We start from the raw sequence: 13,465 nt of genomic DNA on the forward strand, positions 1-13,465 counted from the left end.
GCAGTGTAGTCAGGCCTGGTTTTACGTAGCAGCCTGTTCAGCTACATTCAACCCTCTTTTCATCCTTTCTTCCAGTACACACTGACTGACTATCATCATGGGGCTTCTTGTGGGGATACAGATGAGATGACTAATTCTGATTGGTCAGACAGGAGGCGCCATTTGCCCTGGGTCTTATAGCAGAGATTTCCAGGCAGAAAAGAGCAAGTACTGTGGGGGGGGGGGGGGCGGGGGAGAGAAGAGCATTCCAGGGCTTGGAGTATCAAGGGCAAGGCATGGGGATTGTGAGGGGCACTGAAGACACAATGGGAAGCCAGTGGGGTTGATGCAGCAGGTTCTCTGTGGGGAGTGGAGTGGGATGAGGCTGAGAAGGGGTGGAGTCAGGTTTGGGGGCCTCCAGTGTCATAAAAGGGGCTTAGTCTTTATCGTGAAATAAAGCGTCATTTTCTAAGGCTTTTAAGCACAGAAGCAATTTTTACTTTTCTAGAATTAATTAAACAACTCCTAATTTAAAAGAAGTATGAGAGACAGAGAGAAAGAGAAAGAGAGACAGAGGCTGGGAAGGTATGCTTTTGAACACAGATGTTAGTCCTAATATTGCAGTTGATTATTTATGATGTGAACGATCCCCACCTGCCCTCATCGCTTCACTACTTTGATACATTTGATCACTACATTTGATCGCTTCACTACTCCATAGAATACCCATAAGAGAGGATGAGCAGGGGAAATAATGGAAGGTGAACCTAAACTGTTAAAATCTGTCATTTCTGGCCTGTTCATGTTCCATAATATATTTGGAAGAAGTAGGAACCTGAATGACTATGATTTCCCGAGTTAATTGGGCCATCCAGTAGTAAATAGAGAAGAGAATGGGAGCAGGAGATGGAAGTTGAAATGATGTGTGACTTTCTTCCCTTGACTGAGACAATTAACTAACAAGTTAATGTAAGGAAGAGAAGCGAGTGTGTGTATGTGCGCATGCGTGTAAAATGTGGGTCAAATTAGAAAAGTTTATACATTCTCCTGTGTATATGTATACATATATACATACATTTATGCTTATATCTGACTTGCATATAGTATTTCACAAAGTGGTTCCACATTTGTTATCTTTTAAAATCTATACAACAACCCTGTGAGCCATGTATTGTCGGTATGTTTGAAATAAACTGCTAGGAAGTTAACTGACTTATTCAAGATCTTATAGTTGTAAGTGAGGAACTGGGACCACCATAACTCAGGTCTAGCTCCAGTAATGTTTCTTAGAAAACTATTATTGAGACCCTACCTTCTGAACTAAAGGATACTTGGTTTTAGACCAGGTCATAGTATTTGGCACTGGAAGGATACCAGAAACTCTGGAATATGCTGTCACTGTTATTATATCCCAGCCGCCTTTGTTATTAAACTTTTTATGAGTGTTCTTTTTATGGTTCCTTCAATAAATCTTACAAATACACAAAGAAGAAAGAGGGTAGGATAATTTCGATTCAAGTTTGTAAAAAAAATTTATTGCTTATGATACCATAATCATCATATTATATTACAGGCACCATTTTTAAAAAAAATTCATGTTCTCTCCTCAAGGGGAATAAATTCATGCATTACCTCTAACAAGAAACAGCATAAGTAGGAACTATATATACCAGTATAATAAAATACATTGAACCACACAGACTTATGATAAAGCAAGTAGAGGTTATTAAATCAAGCACAATTTGTTGTGTGTGGTGTCTTAAATCTGATTTTACAAAGAGAATGTCGCCAAAGGGGAAAGGCTCATAAATAAAAACAGAATTTAGAAGCAGATGCCAGACTAAAACTTCTAAATTCTCTCCTTAGATCATGTTATACCATGAGAAGTCTATAAATTTGGATGGCATTTGTTTATTTCCTTGTAGAACTGCCTCTGCAGCATTGGGACATATGGGGTTCTGTCTTTAATTTTCACTGAAGGTCAGTATAAGAATCAGCCACACGAAATCTACTGCGTGTGTCTGTTTCATTATTCACTACTTCTATAAAGCTCTGAGTGAAAACTTCATTTTATATTTTATGCCAACAGAAATTTTGGTCCCTTGAGAACTGGCATTTCTGTTCTGATAAAACCACCAATTATGTTTTCCTTTTTTTTTTGCCCCACTGCTAGAAAGGTCAGAGTGACACCCTGTCCCTTATGATTAGCACATTTGCATCTTCTTCAGTTTTCGATTTTTCTATTTCCATTTTATGAAGTCACTGTTTATGTCTCTAGTTGTAAGCTGCCTTGGGTCCTTTTTGAAGAGAGGCTTGACTATGTAAGCAAAGAAATGAGTAAGACCCGCAAACACTCTCCCCACCCAGACAACGCATTGCTGACATCTGGGTGTTGCCAATAATGGTCCTTAAGTACCTAGGCAGCAGTACCCACTGCTGGCTGACTTTCAAAGATGTGGCAGCTGTTGAGGGCCCAGTGGGGAGGAGCTGGAGGGAAAGAAGGCAGTAATGCTCTTATGGGCGCTGCCATGGTTTGGCTCTATGCATTCATCTGTTTATGAACTTCCTGGCCCACTGAGCCTTTCAAGAATGTGCTGCCTTGGAAATGGTAGAGAGAGGGTCCCCGAGGGAAATGGCTAAAGCAGGGCTGACTGGCTGCAGGATGGTTGCCTACTCTCTCCACTAGGAGAAGGAAGGTTATATGTGAGCCTTATTTCCTTTTTCTATGCACACACTGAGTAAGAGACAGGAAAGAAAAGAGGCTGTTTGCAGAGAAGCACCATGAGATGGCATTTTTCTTTACCATGATCTAAGTGTGTTGTACGTACAACAGCAATACCCCATGTATGCATTTATGGGCAATAATACAGGCAGCAAATGTGTGTCTTTTACCCAGGGGGACTGTCTCTCATTAAAATTTGACTTCAGTTTAGTGAAGTAATTTTTTTCACAAAATACAAATAATGTAATACATTGTCTTTATTGTCTGACATTACAGATTTGTTTTACACTTTCCTTCTTTACAGACCTTGGGAATGAAGGGTAAAAATGTGTCCAGCATTTTGCAAACATTTTTTGTTACACACAAACACGCACAGTGAATAATAGGAAAGAGAATACAGAAGAATGAAAGGTACGTTGAAATCAGATAGGCTGCGGTTCTAATGGATCCATGGAAATACCATATAACTTTTTGATAAGACCAGTAAGTGGGATATATTGTTATACACAGCTTGGTACATGCACTTGAAATGAAAGCTGCTTTTATTTTGCCATTGTTTTATTATTATTGTATTTTGAGTACGCTGCTCCCTCTGCTGGCTTCTGCAACTGGCTACATGGCCAGACAGGGGGCTTCAGTTCAGGCTACAGTTAGACAGTCAGTCACAAGGCTCCTATTTCCAGGGAAGATGTATGTAACACCTTGTGAACTCCTACAGCAGAAAGGTGCTTGGTGGTACGAGAAAGGCTGAAAGTTACCTATTCTTTGGAGATGACTGTCAACCAATGGTAGGGATTCTGGTTTGGGAAGTGAACAGTTACGGAGTACAGTCTTTCTCTTATTAGACTGAGCACATAACGGTGAGCAGTGGGGAGCAGGGCTTAAACATTATGCAATGAAAGGAGATGTAATTGGCTGGTTTTTACAAAAAGAAGTTCCACATCTTTTCAGTAAAATGGAAACTGAACTGAATATTCACAGCATGAGAGGATGTTGAGGTTAGCTTCTGATGCTGTGGATTCTCGCTAGTGTAATGTTAGTGATTGTGGTGAGTGTCTTTCTATGAAGAGAAGGGTCTGATCAACAACCCAGAAGAGCATGAGACTGGTTTGAAACTTAGACCCCTGGAGGTCTAAAAAGTTTCCAACAAGTTAAAGCGTGTTCCCTGTTCTAAAGGACATAATAGCTCTTCTTTTGATGTTGACGGTAGTAATAGTTATAAAAAATGCTAAATTTTATATGTCTCCAATCAAGCACTACATTGAAAAGGAAGCAAATTAGTATAATTTTTTTTTTTCTCTTTCCAAACTGAAGCATGAACATACATTAGAGGCGAAAGCAATGAGAAAAACGGCAGGACGGCAGGCCCCTCCACTGTTAGTTAAGACCTGCAGTAGGGGACATAACTTACTCCCTGCTTCAATTCTTCTTCCTACAGAAAGATCGAATCAATAATAGTTAGATTACCCAGGGTTCCAATAAGAGCAGGTACACAGTGTGAAGGAATGGAGGTGGGGGAAACCTCAATGTGGCTTTGATGGCAGGTCAAGCCTCTTCTCCTGGTGACTTTAGTTCCAAGTCTATTTGGATATTTGAGACTACAGACCCATCTCTTTCCTCCATGCATCCAACCATCCTTCAACATGATTTCTCTCTCTATCCTGCTATTGGTACATCCTGATACCATAGACTATGCTTAATTAGGCTACGTTGATGCCAAGATAGCTGGTGGTAAATAGACTCCTATCCCATTGCTACAGTGACAGAAGCTACAGAAGTAGAACCAGGGGGCTGTTTTCAGTTTCCTGTCATTCAGTGAAGGGAAAGATGGGATGGGCCCACTTCATTTGGTAGATTTGGAAAAACAAAAACCAGAAAGAGCTTTTTTATATCATCAAATGAGATAATAGGGCAGAAACAGCAAGAGGTTATTAGTTATCTAGTCCTGTCTTAACATAGATAGTAAAACAAAAACTGAATTCTGCACTTTATATGTCTAATACAATGAAAAGTAAATTTTGTTTAGTAAAGATAAAGCATTCCTGACACTGATGGCAGGAAAAGTCGACTAAGGAATATAAAAGAATAAAGAAAACAAAAGAAAAAAGTGTTACACTTACATCAGTGCCTGGGACACAGTAGGTTCCAACAAATATTTGTTAACTATTTAATTTTTTTAAATTAAAAAATAAATAAAGAAAGGAAGGAAGGGAGAGAGAAAGAAAAGTAAGAAAAGGAAAGGGAAGGAAAGGAAGGGAAAGAAAGAAAGAAAGAAAACAATACAGAAACAATAAATGATGGGGTGTCAGGAATATGGGAGATCCAGGGACTGAAAGGCAGGACATCTTGTCTCACAAGTGAGTTGTCCCAGAGACTTTGCCTATGTCCTTTTATCAGAAGTTTTAGTTCCTGCCTTTGGCATGTCACAGTTCCAGTCCATACTGGTTCATGCTTATTTACATCAGGCAGGATGACAACAGACCTCTGCTGGGGCAGTCATGGACATGAGGCCATAATTAGTCTACTTTTGGGTTGAAATGCAATTTAGAGCATACTGAAGAAGGGAATAAGATTTATGAAAGAAAGAATGCCACTTCCCAATGAGAATTATTATTATAACACTCTGCAGAGGAGGTTCTATAGATCATCTTATTAAATCCTCTACCTGCAGAAAAGTTAAGTAGATATTCCCATTTACAATTTGCATTTGAAACCCAGAGAAGTTATGTGACTTGCTGCTAAAGCCACACAGATTTGACAACATTTACTGAAATTAACAAAGTTACTCCCCTTAATAAAACTATAATCACCAAAATTATTTAATGGCTGTATCTTCATTTTCTGAATTAGATATTAGCTTCTGTTTAGATTAGTCAGAATTTCTGAAGGCTATGAAATGTAAAATATTTCGAAATAAATCCAGTTTTACTACTTCCAAGGACAAAAGGAACTGTAAATGAGCCAACTGGAAATAAGTTGTGCCGTGAAGGTCCTCAGTAGTCTGGTTCCAGGAAATGGACAAGAATGAGCCCTATAGTTGACTGCTATCATTTGATGTGCCTGAGAAGAGACACTAAAACTGAGTTTGAAAGCACATTTTGGAGGAACTCACATATAGTAATTGAAAAAACCATTGCACATTATGTGCAAATTTCTTTTATTTTTTTAATTAAAAATTTTTTTTACAAATGCCATAGTTGTAGGTCTAGGAAACATTTATTTGAAACATCTTACCTTTAGTAGCTTCATGAGACCTTCTAACTGGACCATTAGCTCTCTCCGGCTCTCCTGGAGAGCAGACATTCTCTGTTCCAGCTCATCCTTGCGCTGTCTAAGAAAGAAGCAGTTGTCATCAGAAACAGCATTCAATTCACTGAGCTAATCACATTTGCCAGTCTTGTGGACCGCTAGAAAAAGGGCATCTCTGGGTCTTTGACATAGGTTACCAGGCAGGGAAATGTCAAATGAATGAACAATTATAGCTTGGATGTATGTTTATTTGTTAAAAGTCATACTAAAACAGAATTAAACTCTTATTGGATATTTACCCCCATCTACCCTGAATTAACTATTTAATGAAATCTTTTCTGAATGCTTATTATGTCATGGGCCCTGTGCTGTGCCATTGGGTCCCCTTGAGATAATAAACAAAAACCAAATTGTCACTGAAAAAGGCCAATCCCTCAGATCCTCCAAAACCAAGGACCTTTTTGTAAATCTCACAGAAAACACTGATTACCTTAGTATGTGGAAATCAGATTTAGAAAAGTATATTTTTCATCTCTTCAATTCTTAGTATGCAGTGTGGTGCCTTTCAGAGGAGAAATATTCGTGGTATAGTTTTTATAGTCAATATAAATCTTCTGGCTTAGGTTTGGCTGCGTAGAGTGAGGTCAGAAAAAAAGGAGTTCCTATACAATTGTTCTAACAATCTACAAGGTTTGTGTTTGCTTAATTTTGGTTTGTTTTGCAGAACTTCTATCAGCTGTCAGCAAGAATGAAGACAATGAAGGACACGAATATTAATGATTCACATTTCTGAAGTATATTTTCCAAATCTATTTCAAATCTATTATTTCATGACCATTAGTGAAAAAGTAATACATACATTTTTTCCTTGCCCCAAAGGCTCCTGTCTGATTTTGAAATATTGGAAATTATATTTTAAAAAGTGTGTGGATGCTTTAACCACGTATGTGTTAATGTATGACTAAGTATGCCTAATCTCAACGGCACAGACACAATATTAAGTGGAGCTATAGCAGGGACTCTGAAATGAAAAACTGACAATATAAAAATGTCACACCGAGTTAGGTCAATGACTCATCCAATTAAAAGATATTTTGTGGGAGGACAGGTTATGGATATAAAGGAGACATTTTTAATTTGCTTTCATATAGGCCTTCTCTAAATGAATTATGAATTTAAAACTTATAAACACATCACTCTTTTTGAAAATATTTATACTTTTGGCTTTTATCGCCATTTAAAGCTTATTCCAGAGCAATCCTTCCTTTGATTTTCTTTACAATTGCCTCTTTTCTGAATCCCGAGGACAAGGCACATCATAATTTTATAGACTTTAATGCTATCTTATTTTAGTCTTTGGTCTTCCTGGTCTGTAGTGTTCTAATTTTGAAAGTCTTGCCAATTCGAAAATATTCTTCAATGACAAACCCATTAGCTGGTTTTTCTTTGACCTTGTCTGCACATGGTGTTCCAACTACATCCTCAGAAGGGCTTGGCAGAAGAGTAGATAATGTTTCTGATTTATTTCCAGTTCTCTTCTAGATACTGTTCTATAAATTTTGGCCTTTTGATCATAAGAGCACTTTGAGAAGAAGGTTGAAGCAAACTTCTAATATTATAGGTAAGAAATATTAAGAGAAGCATCCAAAAACTATCAGAAAAAGTTAGCTTATAGTAATCTATAATTAACCAACATTGAAAAAACCTTACTTGTACATTTATCTTACAGTAGTACTCTTTCAAAACATGACATTTACTCTTTCATGCATTTGATTGAATTACATTTTTAAAAATCATTTAATAATGATAATAATAATTTTTAAAAAATCATTTAATAATGTCTTCTCTATAAGTGTTTATACCAGTGGTTACCAAATGTGGGTAACACATCTGTGGTGTAGCCTCCACTGTCCCAAGGAAAAATGAGAAAACAAGGACTAAGTAGTGATTTTATTTTCATAGAGCTAAAAATATTCACGTCTGAACGAATGCCTTTTATTCTGTCAGATTATTTCTAGCTTTGTGTGTGCGTTAAAACCTACTTTCTTTAGGACAGTGTTGGAACAATAGGCAAAATTTTAATATGAACTGTATATTAGATAATAATAAATAACAATATTAACTTTCCTGAATTTGATGATGATACCATGGTTATACAAGAGAATGTATTTTTTCTTAGAAAATATATACATAAGTATTTAGGGGTAAAGTGTTATAATGTCTGCAATTTACTCTCAAATGGCTCATCAAAAATGCATACGTAATTTACATATATAAGCATATATAGGGAGATGCAAAAGGGTGTGGCAAAATGTTTGCAACCTTTAGGTGAAGTGTAGAAGGAAATTCATTGTGATATTCTTACAACACTTCCGTAGGCTTACATTTTTTTTCAAAATAAAAAGTTGAAAAATATACTGTCATTCATGAAACTTGCAATAACAGATGATGGTAGTTTAAAAATGTCATTATATGGTAAAACAAAAAGTACTCAACTTTATGTTGTTTCCCCAAAATAATAAAAAAATTAAGCTGGTCTAATGAAATTCAAGTCTGGAAACCACAGACGTACATCAGAGATTATGATTCCATTTTTAATTGGTAAAAACAAAAAAAGTCTCTTTATATTAATAAGTTTTCTCGAAGAATAATTTTATATACTTTGAAAAGAATGCCATGTGTATAATATGATGCTTATTTTTTAGGCAAGGGATAGATATGAAAATTTATACTTGTTTTTCTTAAGATTTGTAGTGTCAAGTTGCTTCTGCAGTTTTCATTAATGTTTTCTTCATTATAGAACATGGTATTGTCTTTGCAAACATAGTTCTTTAGCTGTCTTTTAATGGTTCTGCAGTGGGAAGCCTCACTAGATCACCTTGCAAAATTTCCCTCAGATACTCCATCCAGTATGGGAAGGAAAGACCTAGGGAACCACATGGAATGTTCCAGCCCTTTCTCTGCTTCATCTGTGCCTCTTGATTGCCTGTATTCTTGAAATTATGAATAAAGCTCAATACTAGAGTAAGATCATGTGAATCTGACTTGACAATCTAATCCACTGTGTTAACCTGATACGTAACTCATCCTCTAATGGCTTCCTGTTGTAGGATTGATAGCAATATCCTCAAGATGAATGAACTAAATGAACAATAAAATGGAGGATGATAAATCTGATAGCCGTGTAGATGGACCGGAGGCTGGGAATTAGGAAAGTGTTTATTGTAATAGTACAGGCAGGAGATAATTAAGACCCAAGGAACAGAGATAGAATATACCTGTGATGCTCATTGTGCAGGATCCTGGGCAAGTTATTTAACTTCTGTGAATCTCAGTTTCTTTATCTATAAAAGGACTATAATAGTAATGTCCAGCTCCCAGGATTTTTTTTTTTTACAGCTACTGTATGGAACAGTGTATGTAGAGCTTAGTGCATAGAAAGTGTCAGATTAGCACGCAGAAATGCCTATCCTATAATCCTATTCAGTTGCCAGATCTCGGTTGCAAACCTGGCTTTCCACTTTCTTGTGGCTAAAGTAAAAAGGGAAATATGATCATTTAGAAAGGTCATGATGCCCTTAAGATAAAAATAAACTATGCGTTCATGAAAAGCAAAGCTCTGATCTTGCTGCCCCCATTCCCCTACTAAATACATTTCTCCTGTTGGCTTCTCAGTAAGAGGCCCAGAGAGGATGTAACAGGTGGAGAAGACCTCTGTCAAAGCTACAATAAGGAGTCCCTTTGGCGGCTTCACATGGTCGCCCCTCAATGGGAACTCAAGGCCAAAGTAACTGGCGAGAAGTCATTGTTTTGGAACTCTTTGGAAGTCTGAAATGACTAAAAGATAAAACAGCCACAGCAGGTTTTCTTAGCCTGGGCTGTCAGGGTATCTTTGAAATCCCCAAATTGTTAAAAAGTGCTTAGCACAGTATAAATGGTTCATAAGCATCTAAAGAAATATACGTCAAGGGAGTGTACTTCTTCCAGGCAGAAGAAATGTGGAGAATATGGAGGCAGGCAAGTTAATCAGCTAGGATTTAGGTGTCTCAAGCCTCAAGCCTTATGTGTGGGCCACCAGCTGACAGTGAGGACCGAAAGTCTAGAAGTTCCCCACAGAACCAGACTCCTTAGTGTAGCTTTGAGCTAGGCTGGGGTCATGGGAATGCCCACGAGTCAGGGCCAGAGGATGGTTAAAATTATTTGTCTGTTCCAAGATAGCAACATCAAGGAGGGAAGAAATATCAATTGGAAAAGTCATCATCAGTGAACCAGGCACGTAAAGATGCCTTCCCAGATGGTATCATCCTAATGGAACCAAATACTTTGGGAAGCAAATGCTAACTGGGGGGAACCAGTGAAAATGCTTATGAAAATTCCTAGTCACCACCCTTCCACTAGAGAATGGGATGGCCAGTGAAGAGGTATAAAGAACATTCCAGGCAGAGACAGGGTGCCCTGAGGTGTAGATGAATGACTATTCTATTTCTAAGTTGGTTTATTCAGTTATATTTCTGTGTACACTAGACTTAACTTCCTTGTAAGTCTCGAGGGCCTACATGATCCTATTTGGCAAAAGATGCTTTCAAGCAGTGATTTTACTTTCATATGCCTTTGAGGAGGAGGATGTAGAACATCCCTTTTTCCTTCTTTTCATTTTCATCCCTTCTGGGTGATGGTAGTAGAATGTGCAAGAATTTCTAATACATCTCTGTGAAAGCAGGACCAGAAATCCCATACGTTGAAAAGGAAGAATTTCTGTTTCTTCCATTAAATTACTTTGTTCTTCCAAAGTATGATGTGATCTCTTCACATCAAGCAGCCTCCACAAGATGCAAGTTCTATAGGTCTCCTTTCCATAACTCAGGCCTTTGGTGGGTTTGCCCCTCTAGCCAGGTGCACAAACCTGGGGAGACTGGATCCCAGCTGAGAGGCAGGGCCTGCCCCCTTGCCAGATGTGCTGAGTGCCCAGATGTTAATATGGCCAAAGGGCAGGGTTAGAGTGGAACCCCCGGAAACATCCATGACTACAATCAATAGGGACTTGATAAAATCCAAATATAGCCATAGAGAATCTGCTTAATTTAGTCTCTTTGTATGGAGGAAGTAAGTGGCACTCTAACTCTGACAAGAGTTTCTGAGAAGAGGCATCTGTACTTATTATAAAAATTATGCCTCAGAGTTAGAATTACCTGAAATATACTTGGCATCCAAATTGAAAGATGGAAAGAATGTTATACTTGCTAACTTCAAGTGCCTTGTGAAATATCCATATGACATTTTCATGAGGGAATGTCTTTGAGTTTATGACACAGACAGGTTTGGGTAAGTGCCGTATTCAAGGTATGGTGGTTAAGTCTGATTGGAGCCCATGGTGTGACTCTCCTTTTGCACGTGGTCACAGTCCTCATCCACGTCTTACTACTCTCTACCGGCCTGACCCTGAGAAGGGCCCTGAAATTCAGGGCTTGAACCAAATGACCTTCTTAGGTCCTTCCCAACTCAAATATTTCATGATGACAGACTAGGTAACACCAGACCTTTAAATTCATTTGTAGAACAAGAAGGTATGAAAATCTGTATGCAAAGCTATTAGGGACCAAGATTTAGAGATAATTTATGGGTCACAGGTAAATTTTTAAATTTAAAAAACTGTGATGATTCTTTAGTTGTTTACATGTTTGTTTTGTTGATCACTTTTATCATAAACCTATTGTTGATAGTGCAAATAACTAAAGAGAGTTGAGTTCAAATTTTTTCCAGTAAGACAGATATAGAGAACAAACAAGTGGTTACCAATGGGGAAAGGGAAGGGAGGAGTGGCAATATAGGGGTAGGACATTCACAGGTACAAACTATTATGTATAAAATAAGCTATAAGGATATAGTGTACAACACAGAATATAGCCAATATTTTATAAAAACTATAAATGAGGTATACCTGTTAAAAATTGGGGCATCACTATGTTGTATACTTGTAACTTATATAATATTGTACATCAACTATACTTTAATTAAAAAAAGAGAGTGCACTATAAAAAATTCTGTTTTCCGGTGAAACATTTTGTTTCGGATCTAAAGAACACTGTTTCCTTTTCTCTGTGTCAAAGAAAAAATAAATAAACAGCCTCTTTCCCAAACCTCCAAATTCCAGCAATTAGATGTGTGCTATTAAAAAAAAACAAACAGATGTTAGCAGCTATGGTGGCTGAGGACCATTTTCTGGTGGACACTGTTAGACTTTATTGATGATCTCAGACACCTGTATTTCCTGAGATGCCTTGGGCTCCTTTTCTTACCTGAGGAGGCGGAGCTCTGCCAGCAGAGTGGGGTTTTGCTGCGCCTTCTCTGGAGTGGGCTGAGAAGCTTGTTCATGCTCTAGCCGCAGCCTCTGGATCTCCTGTAAGATTTCTCTTGGGAGAGAGGAGGAAGGCAAGAAACCCAGGTCAGTTAACTTCCAGGATGTCCAGGATCTACCATCTGAGTAGATCGGGGCCACCAGAACAAAGAAAGAAGGGGTTATCCTATGTGTTGGAGCAGAACCAACCCTCATTACCTGACTGTGTTTACGAGGTGTTGGCTGTAGCTAGTTGGGTTAGGGAACCATTGACCGAAACCTCCCGCCTTGGCCAGGTACGATGATAACTGATAACTGCTTGCCTGAGTTGTCTCACAACAGGAGGTTCCGATAAGGAACATGGTGCTCCCACTAAAAACTAACCAGGAGAATTTGGGAGGGGCCAAGACAGGGAGGAGCTAACCAATCTCCCAGAATCCTTCGTGCTGGAATCCATCTTGGATGAGAGATGCGTGCGCCACCAGGAAGGACCCTGAGTCAGACCAAATATGGGCCAAGCAAGATGACTGGCCAGAGACAACCCGGAAACTAACCCCATTACCATAAAACCTGAGACCGCGAGCCACGTGGCAGAGCAGATCTCCTGCGTTCCCTTACCCTGCTGCTCTGACCCCGGGCGCCCGTTCATTCCCAATAAACTCTTTGCTTTGTCAATATGTGTCTCCTTGGACAATTCATTTCTGAGTGTTAGACAAGAGCCCACTCTCCGGCCCTGGAACATTGTTGCCCCTTCCTGCAACAGTTGGGTGCTCTGGGTGAGGGGATACTGCCTTCATCTCCAGTACATCCAAACTAGGAAGACTCTGCAATATGTCATTGGAGGCTTCAAGCTGAGTGTTCTCCCCAGGACCTAACACTCTCTCTAGTCAGTAATATAATGCTGTGGTAATGTGTTCAACTTTGCAAAGTGCACTGCTTAAGAGACAAAAATGAATCTTCCTCTTATTTATGATCTCAGTCTGACACCATAAAGTACCTGCAGCTACCAAGTAAGAGATGCTTGGAAAAAATAAGGATAAATGGTGCTCATTTTGCGAAACTAAATAACCCCATTCTCTCACCAGGCCTGAAATTCTTCTCACTGAATTTATCTGAGAAGCCCCCAGGTAGGCAAAATTCTTTCTCTTTTCCTTAATATTTTCAGCCTTAACAATGTATCT

At 38.6% G+C, this 13,465-nt stretch overlaps 1 protein-coding gene across 9 annotated transcripts in view; it reads right to left on the reverse strand.

Moving 5' to 3' along the window:
- The window catches only part of DTNA (dystrobrevin alpha), a gene marked incomplete at both ends in the record, with an annotated part of 127,938 nt that overhangs the window by 19,006 nt on the left and 95,467 nt on the right, over positions 1–13,465 (reverse strand). For 4 of the 9 annotated variants that reach the window (XM_082853655.1, XM_082853654.1, XM_082853653.1 and 1 more), the window contains 3 exons: positions 4,083–4,133; positions 5,936–6,032; positions 12,247–12,360. In XM_082853655.1, coding sequence (XP_082709781.1) covers positions 4,083–4,133; positions 5,936–6,032; positions 12,247–12,360 — 262 coding nt within the window. Of the gene's footprint in view, positions 1–1,572; positions 1,612–4,082; positions 4,134–5,935; positions 6,033–12,246; positions 12,361–13,465 lie in introns of those variants that run through there. The other 5 variants (XM_082853649.1, XM_082853647.1, XM_082853650.1 and 2 more) reach the window with 3 other exon arrangements.

The sequence above is a fragment of the Leucopleurus acutus genome (assembly GCF_964270905.1).
Source record: "Leucopleurus acutus genome assembly, chromosome: 13".
NCBI lineage: Eukaryota > Metazoa > Chordata > Mammalia > Artiodactyla > Delphinidae > Leucopleurus > Leucopleurus acutus.